Source organism: Carassius auratus, chromosome 48, assembly GCF_003368295.1.
Source record: "Carassius auratus strain Wakin chromosome 48, ASM336829v1, whole genome shotgun sequence".
NCBI classification, from domain to species: Eukaryota; Metazoa; Chordata; class Actinopteri; order Cypriniformes; family Cyprinidae; genus Carassius; species Carassius auratus.
The window spans coordinates 8,628,024-8,641,666 of record NC_039290.1 but is presented as its reverse complement, the minus strand read 5'-3'; the positions used below and the strand labels follow the sequence as shown (position 1 = coordinate 8,641,666).

At 36.6% G+C, this 13,643-nt stretch overlaps 1 protein-coding gene across 2 annotated transcripts in view; it reads right to left on the bottom strand.

Annotated features, from left to right (window-relative positions):
- LOC113065750 (N(G),N(G)-dimethylarginine dimethylaminohydrolase 1-like) overlaps nucleotides 1–13,643 on the bottom strand; it is a 51,360-nt gene that overhangs the window by 31,414 nt on the left and 6,303 nt on the right. Inside the window, exon 1 of one of the 2 annotated variants that reach the window (XM_026237246.1) lies at nucleotides 13,547–13,643. This exon is cut by the window's right edge and continues 392 nt beyond it. The exons of the other annotated variant lie outside the window; for it this stretch is intronic. Coding sequence (XP_026093031.1) covers nucleotides 13,547–13,643 — 97 coding nt within the window. The remainder of the gene's footprint in view (nucleotides 1–13,546) is intronic. 2 annotated transcript variants of the gene reach the window in all.

Genomic DNA, 13,643 nt, shown 5'->3' with positions numbered 1-13,643 from the left:
ACACACTCATTTACACCAACACACACACAAAATCTCTCACTCACACACACACTCTCTCTCTCTCTCATGCACGCACGCGCACACACACACACTCTCTCACACACACACACATGTTTGTTTTTGTGTAAAGTGTGTTCATCCCACAGGTGTAATGGTTTTTATTCTGTAGAAACTGTATATTCTATGGCCCTTCACCAACCCTACACCTAACCCTAACCCTCACAGGAAACTTTCTGCATTTTTACTTTCTCAAAAAAACTCATTCTGTATGATTTATAAGTGTTTTGAAAAATGGGGACATGGGTTATGTCCTCATAAGACACCCTCTCCTTGTAATACCTGTGTCATACCCATGTCATTATACACACACACACACACACACACACAGACTCTCTCACTCACACTTACTCACTCACACACTCTCACTTACACACACTCTCTCACACACACACACACACACACACACACACACACACACACTCACACACACACACACACACACACACACACTCTCTCTCTCTCTCTCTCTTTCTCTCTCACTCACACACACACACACACACACACACACACAGAAACAGTATAGAAGTGTCAGATTGTGGCTGGAATCCATCATGCACGTGAGAAACATGCCACAGGACACCAGTGTGTGTTTGAGAGAGAGAGAGAGAGAGAGTGTGTGTGTGTGTGTGTGTGTGTGTGTGGTCAGAACCGCAGGCTCAGCAATTTGAGAAATAGACAAACCTGGAAAATCCATGTTTCTGTTTGAGTTACTGCGTCAGTTTTCTTTGGCTTCAGTCTGGCTGTTTATTAAAGGGAAAGTTCACTCAAAACGATCACTCTGCCATTATTTACTCCCACTTCACCAGAGTCTATCCTAAAACTGAGGTTTAAACAACACTGATGTTCATTATATGGACAAAACAAAACAAGTTTCTAAAACTTATGATATTTGTTACTATTTATTTTTAAGAATTATTATAAGTGCATATGTTATATTAATAATAATAACAATATGTATTTTATTATTAAATATGGTAAAAATACAAAAACATAATATAATATATATATATATATATATATAAATAAATTATAAATATTATATTTTTTAATAGTATACTGTATTAAAATGACATTTGTATACACAATAAATCACATTTTTATTTAATAATTATTCATTTATAAAAATGTAAGTATTTACATTAATATAATAATGTTATATTTCTAAATTAAAATACATAATTATGAATATTATATATTTTTTAAGTAAAATTTTACAATGAAATAACAATTATAAATTATTATTATTATAAACAAAATAAAATTCTAATGACAGGAGGGTGAGAAAACTGAATCATTTTTTGGGGAACTATCCCTTTAACTGGGCCTTTTCTGAACAGTTGTACAGTTTATGGTTTTTAATTAACCTGCACTATTAGTGAACTACTTTTGCGAGTGTACACACACACACACACACACACACACACACACACACACACACACACACACACACACTCTCTTGGGAAGCAGAGTGAAGTTGGGATGTAAATCAGGGAAAACACGTGCCGGTGGGTTTGGATCAAATCGAGTGTGTGTCCATCAGCGCAGGAGAAAAATAACATGTATTCACAGCGTGAGGGAGAAACACACACGTGTCGTGTCAGTCAAAGCGAATGAAGCGTAATCCGGCCCGGAGAACACGGATCCGTGCGTGCATCACGCCACGTGAACATTTAGACCCTAAAACCACAGCGGTGAGACCAGTGTGTGAATCATACAACAACCCACACCACTAACTAGACTAGTTAGAGACTAAACTATATACTGTCGTCTATTTCAGATGACTTTAAGTCTGAGAATCTGCCGTCTCTGTGGGATTGTGATGATAGAGAAACAGACAGAAAGAGTGTGTGAACTGTGAACTCTGTAAAGTGCTTCCCCAAGGGCTTGTTTTCCACACGTCACACCAGCAGATTCACACACAGATTCAGTCTGGGAAGATGAAAAACAAGATTACACAACAGATGGGATCCTTACACAAGCGGCCTGCGTGCATCTTCAGGTGTGTGCAGACCGTAAGTTATCACATGCAACATTGTGTGCGTGTTAGCATTTATATATTTAAAAAAAGAAAAAAAACTAGATTTTTAAAATGTAATTGTTTGGGGAATAAAAGAAAATGTGGACCTGTTTTTGTGCACCGAGGGACACGGTACTGTCGATGGTAACAATTCAAAAGCACAGGATACAGGTACAGTCTCTTATCTTTCACAGTAAACCTAAAGAAAATGTAATTTAAATTTGGCAAATTGTGTTTCTTATTAGTCGTTCTTATAAGTCATCTTATTGTTCGCTTGATGTTATCCCACCTTGTTTATTAAGTCAGATTTGGGATGTGGTGGGTTCTATGATCCTGTTCATAATGAATCAGAGTCTTTTAAAGGGTGTAGTTATAGCATATTTTAAACATGCCTTGGTTTTCGAAAAAGCCCACTCTGGACCCCTCAGTGTTTAAGGTCCCCTTCTTCGTGATTCCATGTTTTAAACTTTAGTTAGTGTGTAATGTTGTTGTTAGAGTGTAAATAATATCTGTAAAATTCTAAAGCTCAAAGTTCAATGCCAAGCGAGATATTTGATTTAACAGAATTTGCCTACATCGAACGACCCGTTTGGACTACAGCCCTCTAGTTCCTGTAGTAATAACGTCACTAAAACAGTTTTTTTGACTAACCACCGCCCACATGAATTCACAAACAGGGGGCGTGGCCTTGTTGCGCTCCGACGGAGAAGAAGGAAGAGCTGTTTGTTTTTGTCGCCATGTCATTGAAACACTGTTTTTTTTCATCTCTGAGTACAATCACCTTTGTTTGGGCTTCCCAGGAACGCTGTACTTTGAGATTAATGGTTACAATTTATGTTTAACTCGGTTCCCGAAAATTATAAAGCACATGTAAAACTATGTGCAGCTCATTTTGCTGAGGACAACTTTCTCAATCTCAATCAGTTTAATGCCGGATTCGCACAAAGATTATTCCTGAAAGATGGAGCAGTTCCCTCTTTGTCTGGAGAAGGTGTTGTTTATGGACCGCAACCGGTAAGTGTATCTTATTATTTAAGTTGGTGCTTTTAACAGTTTCTGTAACTTATTACACAAAGGGCAACGCTGTTTAGCTTCGTTAACTAGATGTTAGGGCTGTGCAAAAAACAAATGCGGTTTTCATGCGCATCTCGTCAGTAAAAACGCTCCTGTGACTATAAATACATCTCCAGTACGTGCGTTCTAGCCCAATCGCGTTACCAGGAGGGCAGCGCGTGCTCAGCTGCTGTCGAATCACTACACAGGTACCGCTGGCCCAATCAGAACCCGTTACGTATTTCTGAAGGAGAGGCTTCATAGACCAAGGAAGACATCAGCCCGTTTTTGTGACAGTGAAAAGATCAGTATACAGATAGGTGAATTGTGTGAAAAATACTGTGTTTTTTTACACGTGAAACATGAACACATGTTATATTGCTCATTGTAAACACAATCAAAGCTTCAAAAAAGCGCGTAAAACGGGACCTTTAAATAACTACAGAACGATTTCATAACTGCCTTTCTTGGCTAAGTTGTTGGAGAAGGTGGATCCTAATCAACTTTCTACATTTTTTTAAATGATTTTTTTTCCTGTCAGCATTGAAACTGCCCTCCTTTAAAGCTTCAAATGATTTATTGCTGTCTGTAGCCGCTGGGAATTGTGCCTTTTTGGAGCCTCTGGATCTTAGCGCAGTGTTTGACACTATGGATTTGCAGGGGTTGGGGGTGGATTAAGGAACTTGCTTTAAAGTAGTTCTAATCCTATCTACGTGGAAGATTCTTTGCGGTGGAGCTAGGAAGCTCTATTTCATCTTCACAGTTTATGTCCTCGGGGGTTCCTCAGGGCTCGAGTCTTGGTCCGGTGAAGTTCTCTTTTTGAATATCCTGCCTTTGGGTCTAATCTGTCAAAAATTCAATGTGGCTTATCATTGTTATTCTGATGACATCCAGCTGTATGTGCCTTTAAGATTTAACAGCGATTCCAATATTTCAACTTTGTTTGAGTTAACTGGCACAAGGAAGTGGTCCAGCATTTCTCCAGTGCTGGCTTCGCTGCACCAGCTTTCTGTTGATTTTAGAGTCCAATATAAAGTTTGATTATGGTTTTTAAAGGTTTGCATAGACCTATTCTGCTTTTACATGTTCCCAGATCACGATTGAAAACCAAAGATGATCGAGGCTTCTTTGTTGCTTCCCCACATCTTTGGAATAGTCTCCCATTGCACATTAGATCATGTCACTCATTTGACTGTTGCTGAAAACACACCTTTACTCTGTGGCATAGAGTTGCCCCTAGCTTTGGGACATTGAGCAGTAATGTATATTATGTTTATTGTGCTTGTTTGAGTCATTTTTGGTCAACTGGTGTTGTTTTAAAAGTGTTATATAAATAAAAGTTGATTGATTGATTGATTATTATGTCTGTGTGGCCTCGCTGCAAACTTACTTTATCATACAGTAACACTGAAGTCTTATTTAGATGCACTGTGAAACATCAGATCCTGATATGATATAAACGAATTCAAACAAAAATCAAACCGTGTTTATCTCTCAAAACGTAATTTATTCATACTGCAATGCATGTTGGGAGCTCGTAGACACATCAACAAAAATGCTGACAAGCACCCTTAACAATTCCGGATAAAATAAAGTAAATAATAATTCATGATAATTGATAATTATTTTAGTAAATAAATAAATAGCAATAAAAATTTCTATAAAACAACCACATTTCTAAGGGAATAATCAAAACTACTCACATCTTATGTTCATAAACATCTTAATCTTTATCATTCCTTTATTACTGCCAATAATCAGACTACTGATGCACAAACTAGATCAAATGTAGCTGCTTTTTCCACTGAAGCAGTTTCCCACACTCTCACACAAATTCTTCATGAGTCCATGTGAGATGGGAAGAACTTGGCCTTGATGAGAGGACAAACACACACACACACACACACACGCACACACACACACACACACGCACACACCGAGGGCAATGAAGTGTGCACCTCAAATCTAGAGCAACACAACTCAGGGTTCATTTCCACACAATGAAGCTTCAACACAAACATGATTCTCGTGTTCTTACTGGAGGGGCTCATTATCATATTAATTAATCTAACCAACAATCACATCATTCAGCTGAGAGACAATGTAATGCAGTGATGTGTGTCAAAATAAACTGGAGTTCAGAAGAGTGTGTTCATGGGTTAAAATGTGATTGTTTATTTTATCACTATTATTAATTAGTTATCGATCATAAAATGAGAGGATCACCGTGATACAAGTGTGCCATCACCCTGAAACCACCCAGAACATCCCAGAACTCACAGAAAATGTCAAAATCTAGTTCATAAAATTGAGCTTCTGAACTGCGAATACTTCAGGATTCAATAAAATAACATAATTTATAATTGTATATATTTATTAAGCAAGAAAAAAAACTAAACAACATTGATAAAACCAAATAATAACGTCATGTGACCAAACAATTCTAGCTGTGTATACAATCCCCTCGTGACCCCTTGTGACCCCAGACTTCCTGTGTGCTTTAACACACAGACAGGAAGTTCACACACTCCAGATCACACACATCGTCTGTGTGTTTGATCAAATATCTGCTAAAGTATGTTCACGTAATCTGTTGTACGGGTCAAACAATAAAACAGTCTGACCAGGTAACGTCTAGACAAGAGGTCAGAGGTCAAAGGGCAAGTGTGTGTGACCGTTCTGTCTACATCACACCTCACATACAGCATTCACACTGATGTCTAGACCACACACACACACGTTTAACTTATTTATTTTTTACTAGAGATGCTTTAATATCTTTAGACATTAATAATAAATAAAAGACATTACATTTACAAAAATCTATATTTACAAAAAAAAAGAAAATGAAAATATTAAAATATTTAGTGTGAAAATGATTTATTTGAAATATAAAAAAGTTTTATAATTTTTTAAAATACTTTTAATCATAAAATTTGTTACACGATTCAATTAAAAATTAAACAAATATTAAATATAAAAAAAAAATTGTGAAATATATATATATTTTTAACCACTTGATTTCCCACCAATTTGTTTTCAAATAATTACTTTAAATATTTATTAAATCTATTAAATGTATCAACTATTATTACATTATTAGAGAAAATATTTATGAAATTTTTATTTGTTTGATTTCCAATCAATTACCATTAAATTTGTAAATGTATTAATTAATAAAACTTAATTTTATTAATGTAATTGTATATTAACTATATTATATATTTATATTCAGCTGTTTGATTTCAAATTGATTATTATGACATTTTGTTAAACTATTAGATTAAATATTTAATATTTTTACTCAACTGTTCCTGATTTTTCATCTATTATCAAATTTGTTAAACTATTACAATAAATACTGATTAAATATTTATATTAAATTGTGTAATTATTAAATTTGTTGACCTGTTAGATTAAATATTTATTAATTATTTGTTTTTCATTCAAGAGTGTGATTTAATTTTGGCAAATTGTGCATAAAGTAAAATGTGCCTTTAGCAAAACAAAGGAGTCTCAGTTTATACTGTATACTTGAGATGGAAATGCATTTGTTATGACGAATCAGGAAAAATGAATGAAAGAATTCTCCTGTGACGTGCATATTAATAAACATACTTTCAATTTATGTCAGACGCTCCCAAATCCGGAGCAAACACAGGCTTGCTTTGGTCTGTGGATCAGGAATGTGGCATGGAAAACGGGAACGCCAGGAATGTGAGACGGAACTTGGGTCGGCCGTACTGGATGACATGGGCAGTTTCTCACACAGATGTGGAAGTGGTTCACTTCCGGACAGGATGCGCTCCAGCGGCTGTCTGAATGTCGTCTAGACAAAACAAAGATACGCAGTGTGTGGTTTGAACCCAACACCAACGCTAACGTTCCCAGACGCTTGCACATGAAGCTGAGAATATATCCTTCCAAAGCTGTGCTGCTGTAATTCACACACACACACACACGCGCGCACACTCACACACACACACACTCACACTCCCACTCTCACTCACTCACTCCCTCCCTCACTCACACTTTCACACTCTGACTCCCACACTCACACACACTCTCACACACACTCACACACACATTTTCACACTCTGACTCCCACACTCACACACACTAACACACACACTCACACACACACTTTCACACTCTGACTCCCACACACACTCCCTCACTCACTCCCTCACACACTCACACTCACTCACACTCTCACACACACTCACTCTCACTCACTCACACTCTCACACACTCTCACTCACTCACACTCACACTCTCACTCACTCTGACTCCCACACACACTCCCTCACTCACTCCCTCCCTCACACACACACTCACTCACTCACACACACACACTCTGACTCCCACACACACACACACTCACACTTTCACACTCTCACTCACTCACACACTCACACTCTGACTCCCACACACACTCCCTCACTCACTCCCTCACACACACACTCACTCATTCACACACTCACTCACACACTCACTCACACTTTCACACTCTCACTCACTCCCACACTCTGACTCCCACACACACTCACTCACTCACACTTTCACACTCTCACTCACTCACACACACACACACACACTCACACACATACTCACTCATACTTTCACACTCACACTCACTCACTCACTCACTCACTCACACTTTCACACTCTGACTCCCACACACACACACACACACACACACACACACACACTCACACACTCAATCACCCTCACACTCTCACTCACTCACTCACACACACACACTCTCACACTCTGACTCCCACACACACTCACACACTCAATCACACTCACTCACTCAAACACACACACACACTCAGACACACACACTCACACACTCAATCACCCTCACACTCTCACTCACTCACTCACACACACACACTCTCACACTCTGACTCCCACACACACTCACACACTCAATCACACTCACTCACTCAAACACACACACACACTCAGACACACAGTTGTTAGTTTTGTTATTTTGTTACATCAAGTTTAACTAAATGAAAAGGAGAAATGTCGCCTTGGCAAATAGCAAAAATAAAATAAGCTAAGTAATATTTCGTTTATTTTTAGTTAAAGGAAAATGTTATTGCTTCTCAGTTTTAGTTCACTAGAATAATCCTGGTAAACATCTCACACTTGTGAAAACACTGAAGAAACTATTGTTTGTGGACGTCTTTACACTGCGCAAAGATATCCTGCTGTTTGTCAGTTTTGTGAGAGGATTTGAGCCAAAGATTTACAGACAATCGCTCTGAAAGCTTCTGTAAATGAAACTAAACCTCAATCCACCTTCTGAGGAAACTCTCCAAACTGACACTGATGTCAAATACAGGCTTCGTTCCTCAGAAAAACACGCCTCCCAGAGCTTCTCCAGAAACACATCATAATCAAGCTTTCAAACAATCCTGGAAATCATTTCCCAACACTTCTTGTTTATAGGTTGAACTCTGAGCTTGCCTTGCCTCATAAACACAGCGAAAACCTGTTTTTTTCTGCATCAAAAGGGAGAACAATACTGCTTTGGAAATGCACAGACGATTTAAAAGCCGAAATGTAAATCTATTAATTTTGTTTAAAAGGTTTCTGTTTTCCTCGCACACATCACACAAAATGTACCGCTTACACGCTCATGACCTCAGTTTCCAGGAGCATTTGAAACTCATTCTTCATTAAAGACGTTTCTATGTGATCAACAGCGCAGATGTTAACCACAACACAAAGTTTGACTACGAGCAGATGTTCTGGATTGAGCAACTTTGGTTTATTTACACCAATCACAGATCGGAAAACTGACCTCATTATTATGCACTGCAAATTAATTCTGTATTTACTATTATTAATATACTACTGTTTTGAATTAATTTTATATTTACTGTTTCCGAGTTTTTAATTATGCATAAGTAAAGAGTATGCATACTAGTTTTTTTTAATGTAAACTTTCAGTTCTAATAATTTTAGTATTTCAACCTGAAGTTAAATGAAAATTATAGATGTACAGTAGCATATAAAATAATAGTGCTATATTTGATTTTTCATTTATTTTTATTTCAGTTTTAGTCATTTATTGTAACTGATTATTAGAAATAAAAATAAATTTCATTATATTTTATTTGTTTAAAAAAATGTCTATATAGTTCTTCATAAATTTTCATTTCAGTTTTAGTTTTAGCAATTTTAAGACTATATATATATATATATATATATATATATATATATATATATATAGTTTGTTAGCTTTTGGATTTTTTTAAATAAAAAAAAATATTCATTTTTATTTCACTTTCAGTTTAAGTCATTTTATTACTGATTTTAGTTTTTTTTTTAAAGTTAACAGTTATTTTGGTAAATGGAAATGACTGTAAACGTCACACAGATGGCCATTCTGTTCTAAAGGGAATTCAGGACTGAAAGTGATCTAACCGAACAACAAATGCTGGTAGATTGGATTGTTTATTTAATCTCAAAACAGATTAATATTAATAATGCATGGCCTGTTTGAGCTTCTGTATGTTTGCAAATCCAATTTGGCCCCATTAGAGTAACATTAAAGCCTTTTTCCAAAGATTGCACACTGGACTGCAGATTCATGGTTTTGATCCAAACACATTGCATTTTGGAAGAAAATTGGATTGCAAATATTATATTTGCGTAATAATGCATTATAGTTTTTTTTTTTTTTTTGCATGCAAACATAAAAAAAGAAGCTCACAGAATAAAGAAGGTCATACACTTATAATGTTTAATGTTGATTTAAATTTGATTCCAAAGAAATAATAAAACAGCTGCATTTTATATTTCTCTTGGAAATTTCAGAAGTTGATTCAATTCAATATTGCACTTAATGATTTCTTCACACAAAAGCACATCCACTACTGTGACTGATCTCAACAAATACAATCTTTAAACACTATATGCATACATGCAAAAATTATTTAACCATAAACCTTTAATATTTCAAACATATATTGATAAATATTTCAGTCAGACAGTGTTGGCGTTGGGGTCAAAGTTGAGTGCTATCTATCGACACATCTGTCACCACACATCAGTCATGCCACAGAGAGCACACACACACACACACACACACACACACACTCTCTCTCTCTCTCTCTGAGGCAGATGCCAAAATATATTTAGTGTTTCAGCTGTGTTCACATTATGAGCGGCAAACGCAACAGAAAGTGTCTCAAAATTAAGGTTTAATTTGGTATAATGGCTGACAAGACTGAGCTGATGATGTGTATACAGTGCAATCTTTAAAAAACACACTATTTACATGGTAAAGCGACAAAGAAGTACTGGACAAAAAGAGCAAGAATGTGTTATATATGTTCGTGTACACTGTAAACAATACAATAATTCTTGAGTTACAGGCATGAAAACTTATAAGAGAATATTAATGCCATTCAGAAAGTCATTTTCCATGCAATTGTTTTGGTATCAGCTGTATGCAAACTTACTCTTGAAGCAACACTGAGATCCCAATATCTCAGCAGATGAACTACATAGGGGTTTAAAATATGAGATACTAAAAGAAAAGTTGGTTAAGAACCAAATTAATAAAAGGATATTAAGATATCTGTAATACTTCTTGAGTTACAGGCATGCAAACTTTGGGGAAAAAACTCAAAATGTGGCTTTTCCCCATTTTTGACCCATCACCGTTGGAATATAATGCAACAAAGGTTGAGAAAGTCAACAGATTTTACTAATAAAGCTACCAATCTCTGAGTAAAAATAATATAATGATGCTGCCATCTTTCTAAAGTCATATTTAGCCCCGTGTAATTTGGCTCCAACCCAAATTTTAGTGCATTACTACATCCATGGAATTTCATATTTTGGTTTTCATCACCATTTCTTTTTCAGTCTTTGTGTATAATTATTGGTTTTGACGGTCTCAGATGTAATTAGATCTTAAGTTTACTATAAAGAAAGGGGTTTTAGGGACTCAGATCACCTGTAAACCATGGTAAAATCACTCTAAATCAGCCGTTTGGGAAATGCATGAGTATAAATGACCAAAACATAGTTAATATCTAACTACAAACTCCCAGAAGCCAAAGGTTGGATGGTTTGATAAAAGACCTTCAACCGCTGCTCACATGGCAACAGTTTTACATCTGACACACAATCCAAACCTCCTGTTTTCAGGCAGTTTTATAAACATCAAACTGTGCACTTTGCTTAGCTACGGCATGTGAAGGCCAAAAAATGCTCTTCAAGCTACAGCTGCGAGATTTAAGAGATTCAACCCTTGTTGTGCCCACCAATGTGTCCTAAATTTCGTCCAAACTGCATTCAGAGACTGCCATGACCTAAATAACTTGATCCAAAAGTCTTATACAAGGACACACACAATGTTTGCTTAAAGAAACGCTGCCAAACACTTGTGTGTTGAAGCGGAGATGCGTCTGCAGTGTTTATTCAGATATACATTTCAGTAAAGCCACAGGCGATACAGTCATTACAATGAAAGTAGGTCTAACTGCTTTAGTGTCCTACCACTTCCCAGCAGCTCTTATGTAACTTGATGTTTTCCATGAATTGAGCGTTTACAATGACAACGATTTGAGTCTGACCTAAATAACGCAGTGATGCAACAAGCCCTGAATTTCCCAAACGTTACTGTGAAACCAATTAGGGCTCACCTGAGAAAAACAACCACACGTATAGGCCTGAGAGCAATGATTTGCCAATGCATAACTAGTCTGGACTGGTTTGAAGTGTTTGGGGTGTTTGCTGCAGGATGACACACACATTGTAATTTAGTACTGTTAGATGTTTGTAATAAGGCTTCTCGGCTTTGTAAACATCAAGAAATATTTAAACAATCAGTCAAGTGCAACAGATCTTAAAACTGAGAGAGAGAGAGAGAGAGAGAGAGAGAGAGAGAAAACAGACCTTCATAAACCAAAACCTTTAGCGTGATGTCTCAAACTACTGGCACTAGTAACACCAGGCTCATGGGTTCAGTTTCCAGGGAAAGCTTTAACTAATAAAATGTACACCTGCAAAGTCTTTATGGATACATTAAAACTATGTTTTTAAAACGCACATTTGATTCATACATTCAGATAAAAACCAAATCCATTTGGATGCTAATGAAAATGAGACCAACATTCATCCAATGAAACACTGAAAAATCCAACGGATCAAGCAACTGTTCCAAACGCATTAGCAATTCTAGCAACATCTTAGCAACAGCAGCTAAGCAAACCAGAAAAAAGACAAACACATAGAATTGTTTTAGATTACTATGGACATGGAAATTTGTGCAAAGACGTATTGTCAATGTATTGCAGTCTGAACACACAAAACTAGTCTTATCCCTCACAAACTGAACAATTGTACTCAAATTGTATCTGCACTGACTAAAATAACATCCACACAGAGAGGCATATCGAATTGATTTTACATCACGAAAGGCAAAAGTTAACTTCAAATCTCTCTCAACAGGATGCTGCCTGAGCACAAATGCTTTAATGCACAATCTTCATATCCCGATTACATTATGATGTATTGATGATGATGATGAATGACAGCGATGAGCTGGTCTGTTAACCCTTTCTTGTGAAAAAACTAATCTTTTATTGCATGCAGTTGAGTGCACACAGCTGCTGACCGCGCACATAAAAAATGATTTTTCAGCTTCAACTGGATTAATGTTTGCACAAAGTCCTTTACCAAATTACTGATTGATATAGGGTAAGATGTGTACTAATCACTATGCATACACCAAATCACATGGTACAAATCATTTAGTGATTTTACTGCATTAAAAGTCTTATCTAACTCTATTAAAATGCTTGCTTGATGATATATTTGATGACAGTTCTGATCTACATGGATGCACACATGCATCAGTCAAACCAGTTTCCACTGAGCTGTATGCATGGCCTGACACGAACCCAAAAAAGACTATTTAGATCACAAAACACCGTTCCATAAATATAAAGGCACGAGCAACAGCATTTTTAAATGCAAATGTATTACTATTGTTATTTTAATTTATTATTAAAACAAATCTATCATTCTGAAAACACAAGATATGATGTGTAATGATAATGAATTAATAGTGTGTGCAATCATTCATGAATTATTATTTTTTAAAGAATTTAAATATAGTACACTATTCATATATAAAGCCTGATAGTGGTTACTTGAATGACCCTTGACCTCAAGCATAGGAAACCAAAACTTTGCTCACTCTAGTTGGATGGTCTGTTGAAAATGCATGACAATCTGAGAAAGATTCTTCAAAAACATCTAAAAACAAACCAAAAGCAAGCATCACTTTTAAATGCGTAAGTTAATGTTATGCTCGTGCGCGTCTGGATCAAGCGCGCGATGCATGATGACCCACTGACGTGTTTCTATTCTGTCCTGTACCTCCTTCCTTCTGCTCTCGGCTCCGGGTCTGGTGATGAGCGCCGTGTCTCCGCACACCACCGCCGCGTCCTCCACGAACACGCAGTCCGGCAACGCC